General features: G+C 45.8%; 1 protein-coding gene across 2 annotated transcripts in view; it reads left to right on the forward strand.

Moving 5' to 3' along the window:
* Window positions 1-10,168, forward strand: part of LOC138246393 (ATP-sensitive inward rectifier potassium channel 11-like) — a 30,157-nt gene extending 19,989 nt beyond the window's left edge. For both annotated transcript variants that reach the window (XM_069200970.1, XM_069200971.1), the window contains exon 2: window positions 8,063-10,168. In XM_069200970.1, coding sequence (XP_069057071.1) covers window positions 8,139-9,344 — 1,206 coding nt within the window. In that variant the 5' untranslated portion in view covers window positions 8,063-8,138 and the 3' untranslated portion in view covers window positions 9,345-10,168. The remainder of the gene's footprint in view (window positions 1-8,062) is intronic.
* Window positions 10,169-13,864: the final 3,696 nt, after the last annotated feature.

A 13,864-nucleotide genomic window follows, 5' to 3' on the forward strand; every position in this document is an offset into this window, starting at 1 on the left:
ACATGGCACCAAAGGGACAAGTAGATCTTTTTACAGGACAAGTAGATTTGAGAAGCAACCTGTCCCCTGGACAAGTAGATATTTTAATAAATTCCACACCCCTGTGGTCCATCCTGAGGTTTAATGAATGTGTCAATTTTACCATCAATTGACTGTAGAATTTGTTGCACAGCTGCCAGGGTGGCCTTGAGGACTGTGGACACCTGCACAGGGGAACCTTGGTCCACATTGGAGAGGGTGTCATTTGGCGATCCAGCAGTCTTTTTTGATTCAAAGGTGAGACAGGATCGGTGTCTGTCCGACTTCCCCATCTTAGGGTGTCACTTGCTAAGATATTCTTAGCAACAGGAGGTTGAGCTGCTCCAGATAATCACCACCAGCCTGCCTGCGTCGGTAGATATGCAGTCTTGTACATAAGGAGGCCCACACCTCCAATGTGGCCCTGACTATCGCCAGCCCCTAGCACACTCGCAAACCGGCCTGCCAGGATTTGTGTGTTAATAGTGGTTGTTGCCTGTAATCAGTAGCAATGCACTTCACTTTGCCCTGTAGCTTGCAGGTTCCTGATAGGTAGCTCCCCCTTTCTTTTTTGGGAGATATCGCTCAGAAGGTGAAATCGTCTATAAGCACTGTAATCTCATTCACTAGCACCCATGCTCATATGCTTTCTTAGTCTTGCCAGTCTCTCCCTCGAACTTACCCACGTTGCTAGTTCTGTAAAATAAAGTTGTCAGGCAGCCCGTAAGGCCCAGCATAGAATTAACCGTATCACTGATCAATGGCCTCCACGTGTGGTTCATGTGCCACCGATTTCCCGTGTCCGCAGCCCAGCAACTCGTTTAGGGATCTTGAAGCTCACAGGGTCCCATGCCTTCTGTTCAGATTGTATGGCACCCAGCACCAGGGGTCATCACTTGCACGCCACATGCCGTCCAGTGCGTGCAAAGCCTGCTCCAGAGCGGACTTTATCTCAATGCTGGCAGGCCTAGGAGGTCAGGCAGTGGGCCGCCTCCAGGACGCTCATCGAAGCCCTGCTCCTCAGCCCACTCCCTGACAATTTCTAGGCCTCAAGTCAGCCGGCACACCTCTCTCCCCTACGCATCCCAGCAGTCACGCCCAGTCTCCTCACCTTTGCGGGTCCATCTCCGATACAGGCCCAGGGAGCCCCACGCCTTCACCGTTCTCACACTGTATCATGAGGGCAGCAGCTCATTTAATGTTGTACCCTGGCGGCCGGGCTCAACACTCACACTGCACGGCAGCACTCTCAGTGATGGCAGCCATGTTCTGTATTGCAAGGCCCAGGGCCGCAGTTTTCCCGGAGGCCAGATTATTGCCATTTCTTGTTCTTACAGTTTGTTTCAGGCATCTGTGGAGTCCCCGCTCAGGAAGCGCTCAGTTTCATGGGTGGATCGGCAGCCAATGGAAGGATAATGTGCGGATTGTATCTCACAGTAGGTAGAGCTGTACTAATATGCAGCCATCTTTCTTCGGGCACTCTAGCGTCCCAACGTCTACGTTATATGCCTAAAATGCCTTAATAGCATCAGACAATCCTCTTTCCTGCAACCATACTGTAACAAAGTAACCTGGTAGCTAAAAAGTTTGTGCTGTAAGGTGTGAGCTACTTGTCATGTGGGCAAAATAAACATACTGATATGTTGCCCTTGACCCCCAAAAGTATGACATATTTGTTGAGCAACAGAAAATCCACTCCTCTGAATAATAAAAAAAAAAACATAGACTGCCTACTCAGGCTAATCTTCCTGGATTCCTGGGAAATCATGCTTCCAAGAAAATTCAGAAAATATTGTGCCTAATAAATTAACTAAAAAGTCATAGGATTACATACAGTTCGCAAGAAGTTTTTAAGATATAATTCGATACCAATGGTGCGCATGAAAAGTTTGATTATTGCCGGAGGCTTTGGGGGTTTCACATTCCCCAGATCCTTTGCCAAAGAGTGGTGGCAAATACAGAACACTTTTCTGCCCATTTTAACAAAAGCAGTAGGTTCTGCAGGCTATTCACAGAGTTTGGATGTGCAGTTTCACCTGCTTTTGCCACAATGTAGATAAAGTATTTCTTCACTATTACCTGACATCTCCAAACATATTTTCAGCTTGCCCTTTCAGACTAGGTTTACACTATATTTTATGAGTGGACAGTAGTAAGGCCAGTAAATGCAAAGTTAAGCATATCCTGCTCTCAGTCAGAAGACAGCTGGTCTAGCCCTCTGATCCTACTGAGATAATAGACTCGGGCACTGGAGCTGTTATGCATGTTCACACAACAGTCATATACTTCAAGCCATACAACTTTTACAGGCTCAGGCCTCATCCACCAATAGTGGTGATGATGTCATAAAAACCCTTTAGAAATATAGACGTTTCAGTGCCTGCACATGAATCATAAAATGCCAGCTGAAACAGCAGGTGACATTTAAAACAGCATCAACAATAAGTGTCAGAAGCACACCATGAAATAGCCATTAACTGTCTGCATCAAATATACGTTTGGTATCATTAGCTTTGCTTGGGGACAGTGAGCCCTTTTGTATTTCTTTCTGCACTACCCACATGAATATTTCCGTTTTCCAAACTCTTTTTCATTTTATCTATGTTTAACTTGGTCAAATGACCAAACAAAAGAATGCTGCATTGCTGGTCACGCTGGTAGACAGGCACAACGCTCTACAGTTACCTCCTCTGTCATAATTTTGGAGTCTGTGTTTTTAATATTAGTGGAACCTGCCCACATAACATGTGAGATCGTTGAGAATATATTGACATCAATGAGTGCATCTTATAGTAATTCATAAGAAAACATCAGGCGGTTTATTGTTTGTGCATTTGGAATAAGAAGAGTTAATTACTGTGGTAAACAATAGTATTTAAGTTATATCTGTGGAATTAGGCTTTAGTATTATGAATGATGCATCCATTATTTTGGTATGTGTTGTTTAGGCCAATAATTACAGTAAAATAGCTGTCTGGAACCGGTTTGAGAAGTATAGAGACATTAAGGATTTTAGTAGTAGTTTAAGTAAAGGTTTTGCGAGAGCACTGGGTTTTCTGTATTCTTGGCAACATAGAATTGCATGCCTTTATGTAGTCGCTAGTTCTCAAATATACATTTTCTACAACTAATATTTTGTTGCATTGAAGTCCTCTGTAGATTTTATTTTTCAACATAAATCGTTGTTTCTAACAGTTATTTGTATTAGTAAAGAATTGAGTTACTTAGTGATTTAAGATTTGTCATATACACTAGAGTCTGACTCAGCCTGCCTTCAAATAGCGTCGCATTTTTGTGTTTCCACCAACAATTATCTTGTTCCAAAGAGTGCTTTGGTGAGCATTGTACGTTCTTCTTTTAAAGCTGTGATATAAAATTGACGAACAACTACTTGCTTAGTGAAACGCCGAGAGCCACTGATGCCTGACCTGTGATGGTATATGTTACAGAGTTTCTGGACATAACCTCTACACACTGACTGAGTTCCCTTCTTTAATGACTGGGTGAGAGAGAGTTCCCTTCTGCTCCGCATTGTATCTATGTTCTGAACCTGGATTTACAGACTTGTCCTGAGCCTATTCAGCTTCATTCTCTAGAATTTCTATACGTTTATCCTTCTGTTTCAGCCGTGGTACAAACCTTGGCTGCATGACACATTAGCATACCCTCTTCACTGCCAGTGCATCCAAACTGTTACAAATTCAAGCGCTTCTGTCTGATATGCAGGCATCATGGTTTCTGAACTCTTGGGGTTTCTGACCTCCTGTCGTGGCTATTTGCCTTCCATATATGATTTCTAATTGGACCCGGTTGCTGTCAGTCAATCCAGATTAGCAGGAACTAAGCCTCACTGCGTTTTTTCTAATACTTTTTATAAAACCGAGGCTCCAGAAGTGGATGGACAACACATGCTTTTCATAACACGCTTGGAGATATGTCTTCTTTTCATGCTATTGGGGTGTTGTGTTTTCACACAGCCGCAATTTCCACCAGGATCAGCAGTTTAATTTATCTAACAAGCAGAGAATCTACTGAGAATCGTAGTGCAAAACGGCAGATTGCACCAGAGGTGCTGCTTTTGTATTTGACTCAATGGTTACTCTAGACAGTCAACCGCAATACGTCCCTTAAGAGGATATCGTAATGTGTATTTCGGAAGGGATTTTCATTTTAGGGTTGATGAGTTTCTACTATTTCCAGTTTACTACAGAGCACTGATTTTAGCGAGTGTGTTATTGATGGAATGGAATTACGTTTTAGCCTTGGATATTTATTATACTCTCAAATATTTTATTTATTAAGTGGTTCGTCTTACGTTTGTCATTGGAGTATTGATTTTATGCTTGAATCACCTTTGATACTGTTAATATACTATACTTGTCTCTATTTTCAAACTATCTAGTTCAACTGGTATCGTCATTTGTTGACACTGTTTTTTTGCTCCTTAGGGGTCTATGTGTATTCTCATACTCAGCTAGCCTACTCTGTATCTGTCAAAAGAGCACTGCTTGGGTCTTCAAAAATATAAAAATTGCAGCGCAGAAGAAAACGGATCTCTCTTCACAGGCTTGTGTATTTCACGACTATAGTAAGGGCTTTGCCCCGTGTATTTGGAGTCTGTAATCCCAGCTCCTGCATACTTACCCATTTTAGTCCTGGTTGTGTTCCTGTGGGTCCTGTGCCCCAGTGCCTAATTTGAGCCAGTAGTTTCTGGTGTTTGGCACAGCATTTAATTGCGAACACCGGCACTTATAACAGTTTGCCACATGGCAGCACTGTTTGTCTAATTTAGAGATAAGCACCCCAACATCTGTTTGTTAATTTAATACAGTTACTTTAATATACATTAAACATGACTATTACCCGCCACCCAAGCCATCCTTATAATGTCAGGGTCCTGGAATAGTCTGTATTCTCACACTTGTAGGAGTGTAGTGGTTTGTAGTTGTGCTGGTACTGTCATTGGCGGTGCTGGCAAGGGCACTGGGTGGTGGAAGCTGCAGTGGTCTCCTGACGACGGCCTTGGCACTTATATTTTTACAAACTAAGCACTGCTATGCCCATCTGTACTTCCAGACTCTAGTATAAGTTGCTCCTCTGTATGCAGACTGTATGCAGTGTATTTCCAGACACGAGTGTAGGTTGTGTTTCAGTGTATGTGCAAACTGTATCTTGGGCTGTGTTCTTATGTAAAGCAGATTATAGCCCGACCTGAGTTTCTGTATATTTGTAGGCGCCGCCTTGATTGTTGGCAGTTACGCACCTTGGTGTATCCACCTTATTGAAAAGCATTCAAGACTGTAATAACAAAATATCTTTAACGACAGCCTTGCCTAAAGACACTGAGGTAAAGATTGGTCAAAAGCACTGTGATGACTAAAAGAAATTTCTGACGCTTGTAATGTCAAAATCTCACTTCCCTTTTTACAGCAAAAGTAGCTTTTTCTGTCAAATAACTCTCAAGAGGGCTATGATGAGAGATTTTTTACTACATCTAATTCTTTACCCTGAAGGTCCCTCGCTGGCCCTTCTACCTCAACGACTGTTTATCTTGCCCTGAGCACGTCAGCAGTCTGTCTGGGAGGGTCCTTCCCCTCTTCCCCCTTCCTGTACCTGTTTCTCACAAGAACTGGTGTCCGCTATCCAGGACCTCTCTCTGCTGCAGGGTGTATTCATTGGCTGGGATTGGATGAGGTCTGCTGCCTTTGGAACATTGGGAACCAGGTTCAAATCCTGGTCTCGGCACTTCACTCAACATCATGTGATTCTTGGCAAACCACCTAATCTCCTTCTGCTAAATAAACATGCTAAGAAATGTGTTTGTGTAATCTTCACTTGATGTACATGTTCTTGTAGATTGTCTCCCAAGCCCTCATGTAATGTACAAGCTTCATAGCTATGCTGGTGCAATATAAAAAAACAATAAATAAATATTAGCCACCACTTTATAAGGAAGAACATTTTCCCCTACTTGCCAAGGCGCGTCCTCCACCTACTTCTTGAAGAAAGACTCCTTTCCTTCTTCTTTAGCATCAAAAAAAGCTGACTGGATCTAGTTTTCTCACCACACATTTAGCTGGGGAATGGTGTGAACTTTGTGGTGTTGGTTAAGCTCGATTTGGATCCCCTGGCCACTTGGTCTTGTGTAGGTAGAATTCATATTTTGGTGTCCATTTAAAAGTATTCTCCCTGTCAAACAACACTTTCGTGAACACTGGGTACGAATGTGATCCCTCTGTGCTTATCCCTGGATGTTCATTGTAGTTTGTAATTGTTCAGTGAGAACAAGTGATTGACCTGCAGATGCTGTGACAGACAGGCACACACATAGTATTATTGTGAAGATAGTACCTCTGCTGGGTGCACCAATCCCAAAGACAACACTACTACACGGAACGTCCAAGCCTCAGCAGTACGCTTAGTGAAAGCTGAAAATGTATGAACAACATGCCTACCTTGGAAATGAAAGAGGATTTAACTAATCTGAACGCAGGGGGCAAAGCTGATCTGAATGTGTTTCAAGAGTTCAGATCACAACCACCACTGCGCCTGCACAACACCTGTATACTAGCTGACACCTAGTAGATGCTGATATTGCTCTTGAGCACACACCAACTCATCATAGCTCTTACAATGTGCTGTAACAGATTGGTTGACTGCAGTGTGAGTAAATGTGATACTAAGCAACAGGTGCCCCTTTGACTCTGTGTGAGTCTCTTTCTCTTCTGGGTCTGGACATGTGCAACGAGGAACCCGAACAAAGTGGGCTACCATAGCTTGTGCCAACCCCCCCCAGCATATCCAGGTTCTGACCAGACACCTACTAAGGTGACACTGTATGGGGTCCGTGAGTTCATTGTGTGTCCTGAGAGTGAACATGCCACTGATGGACATATACGGTGTTACCCTGTTTATACTGTGTGCACCAGCGGTGAGAGCCCTCCGCACTCCTCATGCCCTAGTCCTTCCCTGCTAAGATTGACAGGGACATATAAGAGAATAAAAACTGTGGGTGACCTCCAGATCGATAGCAGCTGAGGCACTCTGTATGCTCATATATATGACCTGATCAGGAGTCCCTCCTCCATTGCCACTAGCTGCTACCTTCAACAGTTTGGAAGGCTTGAAGAGAAGTATCCGTGAGCCTGGTAGGAGACTCCAGAGAAGTAGCCAGACTCCCCTCAGGAGGATGAGTGTGAAACCTTCCTCCTTCCGCTGCCTGGAGGAGAGAGCCCTCGACTTAGGAAGCGGCGGACCAATCATCAGGCGAGATGCTGTACCCCAGGGTACATTTGCTCAAAGGTGATCAGCACTCCCGATATTGATCAGATGATTGATATCCACGGTTAATGTGGTCGTCCTAGTACAATATTTGGTCATGTTGTTGATACGAAGGTCCAGGAGCCTTGAAGCACTACATTCTCTTCAAGGTACGTTCTCTTGTCACAAAAATGATGGTGGCACCACTTTCTGGATGCAGTAGTGTAACGTGGCAGCAGTACTTGTTTCATCAACGACAGCACACAGTGCAGTATCGTCATGTTTGGCCACACAAGAATTGCTCCATCGTTCTATACTGTAGTGGTTGGAGGTAACTGCACACGCTAGCAAATAAAGCGTCTATTTCTTAGGTCTGCCCTTTGCATTCCATTTGTGAAAACAATATACGTGTTTCACTGCCTCCTGCTGAGCTACACCACTTTCAACTTGAAAATGTTTGTTATGCGCCCGATCTAAAACTCACAACATTAAACTGGCATAAAACCCCGGTGGGCGCAAACAACTACACAACCGAATCATACTTGGAAGTCATAACTCTGGACTAATGAAAGGTGCTTTAATATTATACTGATGCGGAAATGTGCACTATAGAAGTTCTATTTAACTATAACAATAAAGTGCTATTTCTCTTTAGTTACAATTAACGATCAGGCCTATGTTCATAGTTATTTTATTCCTATCTGCACATGGGCGTGCTGCAAGGACGTTACAGTTTTCTTGCTGCCCCACTCATTTAAATACCTTTTTTCTCTTCTCTTTTCAGAATTCATCCAGGGACCTGCTGACGCAATGTGTTAGTCTATGAGATGCTCTAAGACATCAGAGGTGACGAAGACAAGATGTTGGCACGCAAAGGTATAATCCCGGAAGAGTTTCTCATCACTCGCCTAGCAGAGGACAGCTTATCCCAGCACCGGTACAGGACAAAAATCAGGAAAGCTCGGTTTGTGGCCAAAAACGGAGCTTGCAATGTGGCCCACAAAAACATCCGTGAACAGGGGCGGTTCCTCCAAGATGTCTTCACCACCCTGGTTGATCTTAAATGGCCTCACACCCTCCTCATCTTCAGCATGTCCTTTATCTGCAGTTGGATGGTTTTTGCCATGGCCTGGTGGCTCATCGCCTTTGCACATGGAGACCTGGATCCACGGCGCAACTCCTCTGTGCCATGCATAACGAACATCCAATCCTTCACCTCAGCCTTCCTCTTCTCCATCGAGGTCCAAGTCACCATTGGCTTTGGTGGACGTATGGTTACAGAGCAGTGTCCCATGGCCATCACTGTCCTGATCATTCAGAATATCTCTGGCCTAATTATCAATGCCGTTATGTTGGGTTGCATTTTCATGAAGACAGCCCAGGCTAACCGAAGGGCAGAGACACTGATCTTCAGTAAGCATGCTGTGGTTGCTTGCCGTGATGGCAAATTCCGCTTCATGTTCCGGGTTGGAGATCTCCGCAAAAGCATGATCATCAGTGCCTCCATCAAAATCCAGGTAGTGAAGAAGACCACTACTGCTGAGGGCGAGGTGGTGCCCATCTCACAGGTGGACATTCAAGTGGAGAACCCAGTGGGCACCAACACCATTTTCCTAGTTTCCCCATTAATTATCAGCCACACCATTGATGAAAAGAGCCCGTTGTATGATATCTCAGCCTATGACCTCCCCTCTCAAGACCTTGAGATTGTAGTTCTGTTGGAAGGTGTTGTTGAAACGACTGGCATCACCACCCAAGCCAGAGCTTCTTACCTGCCAGACGAAATACTCTGGGGTCATCGGTTTGTGCCCATTATCAGTGAGGAGGAGGGTAGGTATGCCGTGGACTACTCCAAGTTTGGTAACACTGTGAAAGTACGCAGCCCTCTGTGCAGTGCAAAAGACCTGGCAGAGGGTAGATACAATGGCCTGAACAGTGATGGCCCCAGTTTCTGCCACAGGCCACTTAAGAGGAGGAAACCGGAGAATAAAAAGCCCAGCTTGGCAGAAGACGAGGTGAAAACCTGCAGGGAACTCCAGTCCACAGAATCCTGGTCCGATTCGTGAACACGTGAACATAGTGTACAAACGAGTACTTCTGCTGCAGTCTCCTGCCCCATAACAGCATCTGTTCGGGTCCTACCCACATTCACTGTGAAGTCCTCAGACCAGAGTCTGGTGAATGCAGTTCACATGTCAGCGGCCTCTGTACGACTAGTTTGATACCTCGGACACATACTTCACGTTATACTCACCACGACATACTACTTAAGGAGAGAGCGAGCGCCTGGTGTGTTGTTTTGCTGTGTAATAGTTTTCAGAGCATATTTTGATGAATCTTAAGCACCTGCATACCTTCTTCGGCCTACACCACATGGAAATCACATAAACGTGAGGAGTTTCCTCTTTACATGTTAGCAAAGGTCAGTACATATCCTTGATTAACAGGACATCAAGCTTTTCTTCTAAACCATCTGTGGATGTTTTCTTGGAGGCCTTAGGTCGGACCATTCTGTGACCCATCAATTGTGCTTTGAAGGGATCACCCCGAACCATTGACTGTCCTATCACTCGCAATCGGACGGTCTAAGCCAACGCCATCCTATGTCCTATCATTTATGCTTTTAAATGCCCAGTCTGCGCCATTCTATGCCCTATAGTTTGTGCTTTGAGGCCTGAATCAGAGCCATTCTGTGACATATCATCCAAGTCTGCCTCAGCGCTTCAGCCCATTGGACAAAGTAGACAAATGCATAGAGGACTAACCAGCAAGGGGGGCGCCATCGCGTCAAGCAGAATTCTTTTTTTTTATGCTGTAAGAAATAATTCTATCTAAAATGCATCGTGTCTCGAGAAGAAATAAAAAACGGACAAAAGGTGCTTCACAAGAACATTATTTGGTTATATTGTTGGGGGAAATATTTTTGAGAGTACATGCAAACTGTCTTTTGTGGTTTTGGTAAAAAAAAGTGCTGTTTTGACGTCTTAAAGTACATCAAAAATATACGAATTGACTCCTTTGTTTGTCAAACCATTATTTGAAGGACAACCTCCTACCCCTTCCAAACCCGATTTCATCTTATTGTCATATGGTCCATTATGCTGTTTGTAGGTGAAGCTGAGTTGGGTGGGGGAAGGGGAAGTAGAAAGAGAGTCACTTAGCAAAATGTACTTGAAGGCTTCAGGCGGCTCTGCGTTGTTCATTGCTTTATGAAAGCTTGTGTCCTTCTGAGCAGCGGCTTTTATGTGTCCTATCACTCTTGGGTGTAAATATAGGTCTGAAAGATCCATTGCTTGTACTGTCACTCCTGAGAGTGAGAATATATATATATTGTCCAGAATGAGCCTTTTTGTATTACTCACGCGTTTATATCGTTCTCAGAAGGAGCCATCAGGCGCTAACCTGTATCTTTTTAACGCCCTTAGATGGATCTTAGCGGGAGTCAGTCAGTATTCCACGACTAATGGCTTCATACAGGTCTCAGCGGGAGCCATTCTATGTCATGTCACCCAGGAGTGCCTGTGGAGTTCCAGAGACATCCAATGCATGACCTATCACTCGTGTGATTTAATACCCAGCAAGAGCCCTTTAGTATCTTACTTACCATGGATTTATGTAGGTCTCATCTGGAGCCTTTCTGCATCTTATCACTCAGTGTTTTATACAACTTTCAGCGGGAGCGATATCTTGTGTCTAATGGTTTTATATAGCTCTTAATCCATTCTGTGTCCTCTCACTCATAAGTGTATATAAATCTCAGCTGCACCCATTCCGCATCTCGTTACTCGCTGTTTTATAGTTTCCTCAGCAGGAGCTATGCCATATCTTACCATTCATGATTTTATATGAATCTCAGAGGAAGGCATTCCGTGCATTTCCATTGGTTTTCATTGGGGAGTCTTTGCATATCGTATCACTCATGGTTTTAAATAGTTTCAGTAGACTCTTTTGACCTAACTTTCATGGGTTTATACAGGTCTAAGTATGAGCCATTTTACGACCTATTATTCATGGCTCTATATCGGTCTCAGCAGGTCCCATTACATATCCTATCAATCACAACTTCTTATAGGTCTCAGCAGAAGCCATCATGTATCTTATGACGCATGACTTACTATTGGTGTAAGCCAGAGCTGTTCTGTATCCTATCACTCGCGATTCTATGCACATCACAGCAGGAACATTTAGGTGTCTTATCACCAATAATGCAAGTTTTAGTGCGAGTCAGCCAGTCTCTCATCACTCAAGTTTGTGTTGAGGTTCAGACCAGGTCCTTTTATGTCTAGGTTCTTTCCTTCCCACCTGGGTTACCAGCCACCAAGGAACCCATTGCATCTTCCAGAACTTCTAGGGATCACAAGCAAATGTTTGTTACCTTATGCTGATGCTGAACAACGTCTGTTTTACTGATCAGGCACGAAGAACTCTATAAAGGAATTAAGTCTGATGTGGTTAGGGTTGAGCCACCACATTGGAGATGTTTCCGTGCTATTCTATAGTGCATAGTGGGATGTCATTAGTGAGTTTGGACCTGCAGCTGCTAGTGAATGCTTCCAGAGGCTCATGTGTGTTTCAGGAGAACAGGACTGTAATTGGGCATTAGGGCAACTGGTCATGATCTGCTGATTGGACATGATGGCAGCTGCTCATGGGGTTTTATACTGGGTAGATTAGAGACTGGCGACAGTCACCCAAACTTCTGTTTTGTCATACTTGCAAAGGTCATTGGGTGCTGAAAGGGTATCATGGCATTTGTTTATAATGTTCTAAAGGGATATAATGAAAAATAGACATAGGGGGTCATTCTGACCTCGGCGGTAAAAGGCGCCTACCGCCGGTCAGAAATCCTCCATAATCCCGCCGCGGTCGCGGAAACCCGCCACGGTCATTCTGACCCGCAGAAGGCAAACCTCCGAAAATCCGACCGCCACAACAGACCGCCAGACCAGCGGTCGGCGGAAAGGTGGAGGTGACCAAACCTCCACCGCCACGCCAACAGAAATACGCCCATCCCATTACGACCCACGAATCCACGCGGCGGTCATTCAAACGCGGTATTCCATTGGCGGGACACACCGCCGCGGTCAGAATACACACAAACGAACAAAACTCAGCCACATTGGACGATTTGAATCCCACACACCTGATACACATACACACACCACTCCCACACACACAATACAATATAAAACACACACCCACATCACCCACAAACCCCTACGCTAAAAAATTCGTCAAGAAGGCAAGAGCGAGACACCAGCATCCAAAAAATAACAGCCACAGCCACTCAACACCATCACCCACACACTATCCACACACAAAACAACACACACCACCACACTCAACTCACTTAAATACACATACTCCACCCCACACAACATACACACCACCCCATGGCACCCCAAAGACAACCCCGCTTCACAGACGAAGAACTCAGGGTCATGGTGGAGGAAATCGTTCGGGTAGAGCCCCAGCTGTTCGGCACACAGATACAATACACCAGCATTGCCCGGAGGACGGAGCTATGGCAGAGGATTGTCGACAGGGTGAACGCAGTGGGACAGCACCCCAGAAATCGGGAAGACATCAGGAAGCGATGGAACGACCTACGGGGGAAGGTGCGTTCCATGGTATCCAGGCACAACATCGCCGTGCAGAAGACTGGCGGAGGACCCCCACCTCAACCCCCACAATTCACATCATGGGAGGAGGAAGTCTTGAACATCCTGCATCCTGACGGCCTCGCAGGAGTCGGCGGAGGAATGGATACTGGTAAGTTGAAGCTTCAATACTGCTTCCCCCCCACCTGCATGCCAAATCAGACCCCAAACCTCACCCCCATCCTCGAACCCCACCCTCACCCCCACCCCCACCCTCACCCCCACCACCATCCTCACCCCCACCACCATCCTCACCCCCACCCCCAGCACACCTATTCCCCGCCAATGTCTCACCATCACAACCCACACATCCCAAAACCTAGGCCTGCATGCGTCCACTAAGCATGGACACCCATCACCAAAGCATGCCCAATGCATATACACATCCCCCCCACAAGCCACCCTCACCAAAGCCCCCACACACGAATGCCAGCACTTGGGGACACGAAAACCCACAGATACACCCATATGCCACTCATTGAAACTATAACCATACCTCTATACCCCTGCAGGACCCGACCGTCAACACACCGCGGCGGAGGGGCCAGAATTCTCCACACCCCCCACCCAAGAGGCCGTCAGCGATGACAGCAGCTCTGTCGACCTGGACACCGATGACCAGCCCGGACCATCGGGGACCTCTGGATAGTCGGTTCCCCTCACACAGGCACAGGCCACTACAGACCCTAACCCCCCTGGGAACACCAGCACAGCTCCCACCCAGCGGGCCCATGCCTATGTCTCCAGGGCGCGTCAATCTGCAGTGTGTCTACCACTACAGGGCACCCAGGATAACCCACCACCCCAACAACAACAGGGACCTGGGGGCAGTGGTAGTGGGCACACCGGCCAGGGGGCAGAGGCCCAGGGAAACAGGGGAACTCGGAGGGCAGCTGTGCGACAGGGGGGGGAGGAGAGGCCCAGGG

The sequence above is a fragment of the Pleurodeles waltl genome, chromosome 7 (assembly GCF_031143425.1).
Source record: "Pleurodeles waltl isolate 20211129_DDA chromosome 7, aPleWal1.hap1.20221129, whole genome shotgun sequence".
In the NCBI taxonomy this organism is placed as follows: Eukaryota; Metazoa; Chordata; class Amphibia; order Caudata; family Salamandridae; genus Pleurodeles; species Pleurodeles waltl.